Source organism: Ammodytes marinus, assembly GCF_949987685.1.
Source record: "Ammodytes marinus genome assembly, chromosome: 6".
NCBI lineage: Eukaryota > Metazoa > Chordata > Actinopteri > Uranoscopiformes > Ammodytidae > Ammodytes > Ammodytes marinus.
In genome coordinates, this window is record NC_137235.1 from 26,191,324 (window position 1) to 26,203,484 (window position 12,161).

Genomic DNA, 12,161 nt, shown 5'->3' on the forward strand with positions numbered 1-12,161 from the left:
TCCCTTCATGTGCTAAGTCAGTCGCAGTTTCATTCGTTTCATTTTTCTGGCCTTCTTTCGACTTCCTTGTTTTGGAATGCTGGTGTTTGATGAGCTTCTGAAACTCCTTCAGACTGACCAATCGTGGCCTTTTGGGGGTTTTCCCTGCTGGGACTATTTCACTGTTATGTTCTACCTCAACCTCGCCAGGGCTCTCAGCACTTATGGTCTTCTCCAATGGCATCACCTCAACTTTATTTCTATTCCTCCTCCGTCTCCTCACTGAAACTTCATTACTTCTATTCCTTCTCCGTTTTCTAAATGGAAGACTCATTGCTAATTTTCCTTCATCTTCCTTTGGCAAATTGTCGTCAAGTTTCAGCTCTCCTTCCACACTGTGGCACTTTGTTTCAATGACTGAAGAGCAGTTCTCTGGAAGGCTCTGTTCGGGCCTTATTTTTCGCGGCCTTCCACGTTTCCGCGGAACTAAGACTCCATGTTCATTCACAATCATAGCCCTAGGGGCCACCACCGGCTTGACAACCAAATCCTCTTCTAGGCTCATGTGACTTGGTGGCTGAGTATGTTTCACAAAGCCCCTCGTCCTGATCCGAGGCTGACCCGTACTGAGCTCGCCTGGCCCTCTTGTCCGCTTTCTCCCACTTTCTGTGATGGTTGGCGGTTCATCTGGTTTCCACACGGATTTGTTTGGTGTGTTTGAAAAGCTGGTAGCCATCTCTCTTTCCTTCGCCAGCACATTGTTGCTGGACAGAATGACAGAACAATCGCTCAGGTTGATTCGGCCTTTGGTTTCATCGCTGACTTTCACATCTTGGTATGCTAGTAGAGAGGCACGACTTGGGCGTATTCTCCGTCTCCTTTTAGGCGCTGCACCATCACTGACTTTCATGCCGTTGAATGCCAGAAGAGAACCGTCAGCATTCCGCCGAGGCCTTGTGCGATTTCTCTTTTTCTTTTTAGGCTCGAAAGCGTCATATTGTTTACATATTAAGCTTCCTGTCATCTCTGCGGGGTCAGAAATCCCTTCTACACTTTGATGACCAGCAGACATTGCTCCTCTCTCTTCCAAGGTACAATTCATACCTGCCCGCTCGTCACCAGTTTGTGGATTCAACTCCAAATGTTTCTCCTTTTTCCTTGAGAAACAGCTACGGTTTGTATCCTTTGGTAAAGATTCATTACAATCTGCTCTGTGAGTGATGGCGCTGAGAGGGAATTGTAGTGACACAGGCTTTTCTGTGAGCCACGGTCTCCCTAGTGAAGATGGCTGTGGTGGTACTTCATCGCTATGGTTCCCTGAGTTGCCCAGGACAGGCCGATGGTCTGCTGAGGACGATGGCTTTAAGGGAGAGAGACATGGAGGCAGCCGCAGATCCTCCATGCAAGGTACATGTGGAGAATCGTTTCCATTCGTCAGGGGTAAAAACTCTAGGATGGTCTGATCGTCTGGGGAAGACGGTTCCTGGCATGCTGCGTAATGTATCGTCTGCCCGTCGGAGTAGAAAGCGGTGGGAATGACCGATGTTGTTGTTGTTGTTGTTGTGTGTTCTTTGACATATGGACAATTTGGACTTTTGGACAGTGGCATGTCCCGGAGGCTGGTTCCATCTCTTTGCTCCATGGATGTGAAAGACGGGTGATATTGAGAAGAGCGCTGCTGCTGTTGCTGATGCTGGATCAGTGCAGCGTCCACCTGTGATGGAAGCCTTGGGAAGCTGGGCTGGTTCTGCGCTGTAAAACAATGATGGATACCTGTACAACAGGTGGGAAGACTGCCATCAATCCATCTGGAATTAACATAGCTGATGTGCTCAGGGTTAGGGTGGGGGTCTGGGGTAGACAAGGGGAGAAATAGGAGCATGGGATTTTAGATTAAAGGCGGAATTCAGGTTCATGTAACACTGTTGAACTGACTAAATGAGATGTCTTTGTGAAGGGGAATTACATTTAAGATAAGGTATGTGTTCTTGCTTTGTTTTAGCAGCTGCTACACTTTAGCAAAAAAATTCTAATTTCTTTCAACTGCACAATACTAAATAAACTAATGACACTCCCATGTCAGTTTTGCGACTGAGCAGATTTTGTGCTTTTCAAAATAAAAAGTATACCGGGCTGTTTTTGGACTAGCATGACGAAAAATTAATTTGATGATATCAGGTAGGACTTTCAAATGCTATGCGTTTAGCTCTATTTTTTCGGTAATGTTGTTCGGCTTTTTAACTGTAACCGAAAATGACTTATTTTGCCATTTTCGGCCGAACTTTTTCGGTGGCCGAATGTTCGGTGCATCCCTAGTAGAATGGTGCAATCAAACTTACAATAAAACTAACATTTACGACTAAGAATATTTGTAGGACTATTATATAAAGAAATTAAGCTATGAAAATCACTTATACAATTCAACACCCAAGACATGTACAAAGTTACATCTAAAATGTATTTTAGGTTATCCCAACTAACAACGTTGGACAGAAATGGCTATTTAGTAGTTTCCTAAGCATGAGTATGCAAGTGGACTGCTACTGCTAGGCGACACACTAACCAATTGATCATAAAGACAATTAACAAAAAGCTAACGGTCTATAAATCTTGTAAGGGGATCAAATAAATTAAATATCACAATAAAAACCAAATGCATCTACATACCAGTATCGGTTTCGGATTGATCAATTTGTGTCCCAAAATCGTGGAAATACATCTGACACTGGGTGTGCGTCTCGTCGTTCTCGGTGCCCCTGCAAATGGCTGGCGCTCTGTCGAGGTGGCGCTGAGACTTCTTGCAGTCCGTGTCCAGGCTGGGCAGGATGTTGAGGCCCATCATGATGTCCTCCAGCAGCTTCTCCATCTGCTCGTCACACTCCTCCACCGGGCCGGGGGGCTGGGGGAGGCTGTGGTGATGGTCGGGGTTGAAGCAGTCACTGGAGAGAAGCTCAGGCTGGCATGTGGTGTTGGTGTGAGGTGGAGGCTCGGTGGGGTTGGTGGGAGCAGGTTGAAGGGTCTGGGTCTCTGGCTCGTGAATAGAGCTAGTCTGGACAGAGGAGGGAGGAGGCTGGTCTGGCTGGGGCTTTTTGTGGTTGGAGGCATCCTTTAGAAAGATAAATGAGGTCAGTTTTATCAAGTTTAATGTAGTTCGATTTAATTCAGATCCACTAAGAACATAATGGACTTTTTATAGACCTTCATATTTATATATGTTTACTCGTCACATGAGAGCTTTGTATCAAATCAAGTCACTGTCCAATTATGTACCAGTTTCATGGAGTTCAGAACTGACAACGCTTCATCCGTGTCTTGCATGTTCACGACCTCCCACACTGCTCCTTTGGTCCTCCTCCTCAGCTTCACCTGTTCACAGGGAAGAAATTAAGGATACAAAAGTGAGTGGGCTTCTTACACATTTGGCAGCCTGAACACATCAGAGCCGTGAAACAATTCCGACATGAATCTAAATATTCACATTTTTATTTATTTTCTTTGCAGCTGTTACTGAGCGGAATACAAGTTGACTCAAACTTGTAGATTGTATTGAAAATAATCAACTTGAAGGTGCATAAATCACACAATATTGTATTTAGTTTAAACCCAATCATATGATCCAACATTGTTCAATATCTTTATGGTTTAAAATAAAACGGTGCTGGTTTCTCTGAAGGTAATTCCCATGATTTTGATAGAAAACACGACTTGCTCACAGCAGCCTAAGTTAATAAACCGGGCCTGTGTGTGATAACTGTTCCTTGTTGTGGTCTCCTTTTGGTAATTTTGCACTGCCCTGTATTTTTTTCAGTGTATAAAGGGAATTGACTTTTTCAGAGCAGACTTAGTAGAAATGGAATGTAATATTCATAAGTATATTGTAAATTAGTGTATAATCTCTTGAAAAGTTTTTTTCTTTTATTACCTTAGAATGAGCATTTTATATCTACACAGGAGCGGGGCTTGCCGCCATGTTACACTGTTATGTTTCTAAAAAAGCCCACAACGGACAAACCTAGAGGCCTTGCACATTGATATATTTGTAGTGGGCATCTGCCGGAAATGCACCAAAAAATATTATACCTTTACAGAAATCTGTGTATCATCGATCATCTGCTGCATTCGTTTGATCTTATCCAGGCACTTCATTCCTGTATGAACATGATACCCATGTCTGTTAACTGAACAGTTTTTAATTTCCTTCCCTGGCACCTCCTCTCGGTTGGCATGGCCTGGCTGCTCTGCATTTTCACTGCCGTTCACCATATTTCCATTCTCCTCTCCCTCAGGCGACGGCCGGTCGGTGGCGTCTCCCTGAGGAGTCTGGGAGTTTGAGTCATCGTTAAGGGAAATGGGAAAGGTCATCACGTCGCTAGGTAAAGCTGAAGTTGAAGTGGGCTTTGGTACGCTGTCAGAGGAACCATCTAAGGAAGACTCTCCGTCGCTTGACGCGCCACTTGGAATGCTGGGAATGGTTGAAGAAGAATTTGAGCGAAAACAGTTATCGAGGGGGATTTCTTGGGGTTGCAAGGAGACCAAGAAATCCAAACCTGGAGCTGCAGAGACTGTAGGCTCTGGGGTTGGAGGTTTCGTTTGGTCGGAGGGAGTAGAAGAACTGCCCACTGTCTTTTCAAAATCATCCACACTAGTCTGTGTGCTAGCAGATACGTAACTTCTCGTTTCAACCGCAGGATCCATAGCCGTCGTTCCAGCCATCTCAGCCTGAACTTGGGCATCCTGTATTTTCCTGCTTCTTTTCCTCTCTCTGCAATCCCTACAGCCCCCCACGCTCTTTTTCGGAGTCTCTCCCTCCTTCGTCAGCCTGTCTTTCTGTCCCTCTACCAGGTCTGTGATGCCAAACTGGCGTGCTGCAGACAGCACGTCATTCTGCTCCACGCTGCTTTTCACCTCCAGCTCTCCAGAGTACAGGAGACCCACCAGCTTCAGCAGAGTCTGGGCCTTCACCCCTGGCAGTGGGAGCTGCAGCTCCAGCTTCTGGCCCGACGGGGGAGTGGGGGAGGCTGACAGCCTCTCAGACAGGTAGGGGCTGAGGGCCGCGAGGATGCAACCGTGGGTCGGAACTGAGATACCTTAAGAAATAGTATGAGATAAAACATTATCATTATTTTTACCCTTTAAAAAGGTGGTGTTTAAATCAGCTAATATATCCTCACGATCCGCTACCTGTCCTTAATATGTGTGGGCGCTGAAAAATAAATAAGTGTTTAAAAACAGCCTAGATGGGCATGTTTCTTGCTATGGTGGGCCCCCTTTGTATACATACCAGTGTACAGAGCCTAGGCTGTGTATTGACACCAGTTTTTGTTCAAGCGCACAAACAGTACAGACAGGTAAAGGATCGTGTGGAAATATTCAGATGTTGACAACAAGCGTTCCCCAGAGTTGCTGACTCCACCTTTCATTACTAGCCTTAAGTATTCCAAACCACTATTTCATTTGATTGTTGGAATGCCATGCCACATAGCAGCTCACCCTCAGCTTGCAACAGGGTGTCACAGAATTGTGCGTCGTGTTGTTGTCTCTGCAGCTCTCTATGGAGCTGTATCTCAAAACCAGGCCACCAGTACCTCTGCATGTCAACATGGGCACTGGAAAGACAAAAGGAACCGATTTTTTTATTTGATTAACCTTAATTTAACCAGGAATATTTCCAGAGATTTAAATCTATTTTACAAGCGAGTTCTGGCCAAGAAATCAGCGTCAAAACAGAAAGTTTCTAATCAAAATCAAAATTTCACATTTCAAATTAAAATACAAGACATAACAAAACACAATAGGACAAATCAAAATGAAACAACAGGAGCACCATTTAAAGCAAGTCAGTTCTTAAAAACAGCTCATTTTTGTGATTAAATAGTCCTTAACCCTGCTTTTGTAATCGTCAATGGTGATGAGTGATCCTGTAACGTGCCCCATGATAAGGGTGCAAAAGATTTAAAGGCACTTCCACCAAATGAATACTGTTCCATTCATTTAAAAAACACAAAAGAGTAACACCAAATACTGTTGCCTCCAGTAAAGCCTAACAATATTACCTCTTACTTGTGTGTTTTTTAACTTTTGGTTGTTATGTCATTTTTACAATTTTTGCTAAATTTTTTAATTCAATTTCTAATTTCTTTCAAACTTTCAATTGTCCCTGTGAATAAAATTCAACTACAGTCCATAGTTGTGGTTCTTTGCAAGATTTTTAGAGCATTTTTTTTTCTTTAAACACAAAATAAAAAGATGTGTAGTGAATTTATTCAAAAAGAGGTGGCGTGTGAAATGTGAAATTACTTTCCAGCATCAACATAGCTTAGCATGAATTTAGCATAGCTTGGTTGGCTGTCTGCCTTTCGTTTAGCTATGGACTTGGAGCAGACGGCAGCCACGCAGCACGTGGAACAGCTCGTGCAATGTTAAAAGTTGAGAAGTTTATGTCAAATAGATGGACCCGATGGACACTATTTCGGTTGAGGGCAATTATGTTTTTCACATTATCTGTAAACCATTTGTAGATAATTTAGCCACACAGTGACGCTTGCAAAAAAAATGTAATTTTACGTGCAATAAGTTAATTAAGGCCGCTTTGACCAAGAGCTAGCAACACTATTAGCAGAGAGAGAGAAAATACAATGTCCATCTTATCCACAAACAATAGTTTGTGTCAATGTGACCCAGTAAATAACGTTTGAAATAACGCTATTTGAACAGTCACCTCGATTAAAATTGTTTGGAGGTTACGGGTTAACGCTTTTAGCCAACCGTAGTACAGTTCAAACACCGCAGCCAAAATTAGCTAAATTAGCGTTAGCATGAACGGTAAGTACACTTACCAGAGTGTTTCTGTTTCAGTAGTGCAGGTTACGAGACAATTCAACTATATTTGAAACTATGTCGATAGCGTTATACGCTAAAATCAGACTCGGAATAACTAAATATCTTACACCTTCAACCCACTATTGTCACTATCTAAAATAGTGAGGGTTCAACTGACAGCGACACCTCCTGGCCGTTCTGTATGAATGACAATGAAGACAACTAGCTGACATGGCGATCAGAAAATGTTCCTCTATGTAAAAGGCGTGGCTGATGATACGATGCATTATAGAATAGTGTGATTGACAAGAGGCAAAGGAAAACAAAGGCTCTGACAAATCATTTTCTTTTTTATTAAAAACAGTATTGCTAGTTACATAATTCATTCAGAAATGAGAATGTGCAACTTTAAGAGCCAAGGCGAAGAGATTAAGGTGTAGTCCAGAATCGGATTTTGCCATTAGTGTTCCAGTATCTGATGACTGTGTCGGAGGATTTAGTTGAGCTAACTTGCTTTGCATTCAATTAAGACATATACTTAAATGTTTTTTTAATCAAAACATAAAAACTGATTGCATATGCGTTCACCCAGAGCACCCAAAACAATTAAACCCAAATCAATATATAAAATTAAAAAAGAAATACATAAAAACCATCATAATTAACAAATATTCTCTTGTATATATAGTTTAAATGTGCTTTTATTTTCTCTCCACTCATCTAATAACAAATTCTGGTCTATGCCTCTGCTCCTTCCACAGATTTTCTACCACAATCCCTTGCTCTTTGTCAGTCCACTCTTGAAGGCAACTAGTTACTTGGAGAAAACAAGGCATCCTCTGTAGTATTTCAATTGGCATGGAAAACAAAGAAAAGTTTTACTTTAAAAAAAAAAGAAAGAAAAGGGGGCAGGAGGGAGGGGAAAAGCCACACATTATACTTTAGTGCTTCTTTTAATCATCCACTCAGTAAGTATCTACATCTCTCTCGGCACTAAGAATAAGCATTCTTCTACTGTTCTTAAGAAATTCTGTTGTCTTCAAGCCAGGTAGGCTATTGGTTTATGAAGCAGTCAGTTATACAGAACTCAAGAGTTGTTATACCTTATAAAAAAAACAATCCCAATGACAAGAATCAACTCTTACATACATACAAGTTCACATATGCCATAATCTGGCAGAATAGAAAACTGCTGAGTTCCATATACAGTATTCCCAACTACTAATGATGCTGAGAAAAAGACACCTTGATTGGGTCACCCATGTCATGTTGGACTAACCCATCAGACGAGGCACTCCAGTTGAGCCCACACAGACGTTCTGTATGTACACATTCATAAGATTACAGACCTGCAGGTAAAAGGAAATGCAGCTGTTACATCTCCCAAGAATGACTAAAGCTAAGGGGCTTATATTTAACACAAACATCCCTTTAGGAACATGGGACAGACCATAGCGTCTATTCCAACGAGATGGGGAACTATTTGAATATTCATACTTGGACCTCCACTCTTTATAACTATGGATTGCGGACAAATACAGAAAATGCAGCATATCCCCATGCATCTGCGCACAAAACAAAAGCAGATGAGTTTTCAGTGTAACTGCTGTAGAAAGTCTTGAGTGTGTGAAGGTCCTTGCATTCAGTATTGGCAGTCGCAGCATTAGCATTGTCATTTGGCACATGTGCATTACTGTGGTACAGAGCAAAGCAAGAACAGGAATAACCACTGTCAACACAAAAGCGTTACACATATCCAATTAGATCATTATACATTGGTTGTCAGTGGTACAAAACAATATTTAACCATCACAGATAAAGAGGAGAAAAAAAGACAAATTCTGGATTTGTCTGAAACATTAGTGTTATAGCCATTTATGTAAAATGTCACCCAAAAAGTGTCCTGGTCTGATCCCAATGGTTCTTCTTTCCAATTAGTTGAATTAGTCTAAGTTTACACTCCGACCTCCAAGTAATAGAAAAGTTCTCAGACAAAGTCAGTCTCTGTTTTTTTGGCGAAGAGAGAATTAGTGTTATCCAGGCCAGTCTTAGTGTTGTAAGTTTGAAATGTAGTGTTGTGGTTGTGTTATCCGATCGAGTGGTTAGCTTTTTTGGATTTCCAAAAAGTGGTCATAGTGTCTCGTCCAGTTTGTCCACAGGGAGCGTAGATCCACGTCAGTTTTTATTTTTTTTACCGTGTGGTTTTTAATGAGTTCTTCAGCTGCAATGGAGGAATGTAACAAAGAGAGAGAGAGAGAGAGAGAGATAGAAGAGAAGCTGCGGAAGAGTGGGGAGGGAGGGACAGACGAGTTGAGTGTTAAGGATGGAGTTAAGTCCCATCGGTGGCGTAGTGGTCCCCCATTGTCAGTTTCAGCAGGGGCAGTAGGTCGGAGGAGGCTGTCGTCTAGTGATGCACACAATCAGTTTTTCTGCAAGAGAACAAGAGGCACACGTGTGAGAATCGATCATGTTGAGCAGTTAAAGTTGCATAAGCGATTCTGGAGAACGCTTGTTGTCAAAATCATGTTGTCAAAATCGGTGAATATCTCCTCTCGCTCTGCTAACGGTTTCTGCACCAAAGAAAATGGGTGTTGATACACAGCCTTTTACAGAGTCTGGGCTGTGTGTTAACAATGGATATTTTTTCAGCACACACAGTGCATTCATATAGCAGATCTTGAGATATTCACTGATTTTTACAAAGTGATTTCATCAACACGCATTCTTCAGAAACGCTGACTCCACCTTAAATGTGAGGTGTTCAGGATGACAAGCAGGAGGGATCAAACAATTCAAATTCAGAGCCATTTAAACATAAAAAGTACAAAATACAACAGTCAAAGGTGTCTGCTGGCCACAGTCACCATGTGTTAAACAGAAAACACACAAACTGTGCAAAGTGAAACAAATTAAATCCTGGTAGAATAAAAAAATAATAGTCACTGACACTTTTCACCAGCAGGGGGAGCAAAACACAGTCAAAAAACAGTACAATGGAAGCTCAATGAGAACACTGTCGAAAACATAAAATTCACAGCTCTTTCTACACAACTTAGACATTAGGCCATGCAGTGAGTGGGAGTCAGCAGGTGAGACACACATACCATGCGCTGACATGCAGTGTGACAGTGGGTGCAGTAGGCTAACCATCATAAGAATCCATGAGAGGCAAAGAGGCTTGCCTCTCCCCATACATCCCTCCCTGAAATAGAGAGAGAGAGAGAGAGAGAGAGAGAGAGAAGGTGGGAGTGTGGTAGGTAGGTACAGAAAAGAGAGGGACACCAAAATAAAAAGTACAGAGACAAAAAAAAGACAGTAGTTTTTAGTGTGAAAACCCAAAGGAGAACGTGAGAAACATAAAAAGGAAAAGAAAAGACAAAAGAACAGAAAGGAAAAAGAAAGAAGGGTAACAAAGGTTAGTTTAATGTTAGAGCATGTTTGTGGAGGGGGGTGGGGGTTATGTGCAAGACACCGATCACCCAACCACAGTGCTTTAACGAGACGTGCATCGACATGCTGTCAGTGGGTGTGTGTGAGAGCATGTCTGTTCACACGGTTATATATTTTCAGTAGGAAGTAAAGATATCGGTGTGCCTATCATCCTGAAATCTGTGGGTAGTGTACATGATTCATTTCCATCTTTTTGGCTCGGCCATGATGAGCAATGTACTGTACATCCAATCCACAAAACATTGTTCTGTACTGATATCTTCTGAAAGGACATTCTAAAAACACTAACAGCAACAACAAAAAAGATGATCACGTCCATACCAGAAATCGCACAAATATCTAAACAGTGTCTGTTGCACGCTCTTAAAGTGTCACAGTGGCAGGCAAAGGAATGCAGGAAGTATGCAGTGGAGTTTATGTTAGGGTTAAGGGAGTAAAGTTATTGTCTCCAAAGGGCAGTCATGCAGGGTTCTGTGTATGTGTGTGTTTATGTGGCCTCTTGTTTACCTGTAATCCATCTTTGTCAGCAGGATCGAGTGTGTTATCCAGAGTGTTCCTTCTCCCTCTCTGGTCCAGTGTGGAGTAGGCATCTGAAGAGGAGAGAGGCGTGTTAGACCAGAGGTGTGTGTGAGTGGGTGTGCTTGTGCGTGTGTGAGAGAGAAAGATTGTAATTGAGAAAGAGAGAGTGTAATTGTGAGAGTGAGAGAGAGTGAGAGTGAGAGAGAAGGTCTTGTGAGTGTTCGTTTTCTGTTGCCACACTTGCCTGGTCCCATGTCATTCATTGGAATCATTTCTCGGTCTCCTTTTCCTCCTGTGTGTCAAAGGCAGAAAAAACAATGAGTTATTAATACCCTGACAGGCAGCGTTAACAGCCACACCTTCTCCTGCCAAAGGTAGAATAGTTTGAATAGAAGAATAGAAGAGTGATTGGTGAGTGCCTCAAGTGTCCAACATGAGACAGCTAATATTTGCAAATATCTAGATTCTGTTTCTTTGATGTGTGGGGTTTGGGAACTTTAAAATCAGTGCCAAACAGCTCAAAAGAACTTTGTGAAATTGTGGTAAATTCTCAAATGTCTAGCATGCCAAGCAGGTCAAGACAAACATTAGAATTAATGCCAACCCATATTTAATACTCCAAAGTCTGCAAACAAACTAAAACTTACCATGTGCATGCCATATAAACACACAGATATGTGCATTTTCCTTGTAGCACTGCCCCAGTTGAGTTTGTACAATTTAAATTAAAAACATTTAAATTAAAAATACTTAATTAAATCTGAGCAGCTCAAGTGAAATACAAGCCTGAAAACTGGAGTACATGAACACTTGTCACACATTTAATTTTTTTAACCCATTGATGACGGCTGCTGCGTGATGCCACATTGCCTCTCCTGCCTGATGCTGCATCGTGCAGCATTGTTACTTTATCTAATTTTCATGGCATGCGCAGCATAGAATGCACTGTCATTGGTTCAAATACACATGAGGTGGGTTTTGTTGATTTTTTAAGACCACGTGACCACCCAAAAGTTGTGTGGTTTGCCGAAAATCACATCAATCAAAAAAATTTAAAAAAATAATGAAAAAAAATAAGCCGGCTGTGTCAGCGATAGTGTATTACAGAACAGTTAGTGGCGTTTGGTGTGCAGAATCAAGGTCCACTATAGGCTACTGACGAAAATCACACTAAATATTTTATATTATTTATTCTTTTTTTTCTCCCCCATCTAATTTTGACGATTTTTAGAAAAATGTGTTGGTGTGTAAGCGCTAAGGGAGCATGTTTAAATAAAACCTGTGAACCTTAACTTTTAAACGTATTTTATTTCATGTTTCTATGTGCTACACAGGCTTAGATATTAAGGTTTTGGTAGACTTGACAATTCGTACAATTTTTTCAGAAAAACCTC

General features: G+C 41.7%; 1 protein-coding gene across 4 annotated transcripts in view; it reads right to left on the reverse strand.

The window, feature by feature from the left end:
- Nucleotides 1–7,127: 7,127 nt before the first annotated feature.
- The window catches only part of ctnnd1 (catenin (cadherin-associated protein), delta 1), a 28,384-nt gene continuing 23,350 nt past the window's right edge, over nt 7,128–12,161 (reverse strand). For 3 of the 4 annotated variants that reach the window (XM_080030195.1, XM_080030198.1, XM_080030197.1), the window contains 4 exons: nt 11,012–11,059; nt 10,756–10,838; nt 9,903–10,000; nt 7,128–9,227 (listed from right to left, as the gene is read on the reverse strand). In XM_080030195.1, the coding sequence (XP_079886321.1) occupies nt 9,941–10,000; nt 10,756–10,838; nt 11,012–11,059 (191 nt within the window). In that variant the 3' untranslated portion in view covers nt 7,128–9,227; nt 9,903–9,940. The remainder of the gene's footprint in view (nt 9,228–9,902; nt 10,001–10,755; nt 10,839–11,011; nt 11,060–12,161) is intronic. The other variant, XM_080030196.1, reaches the window with a different exon arrangement.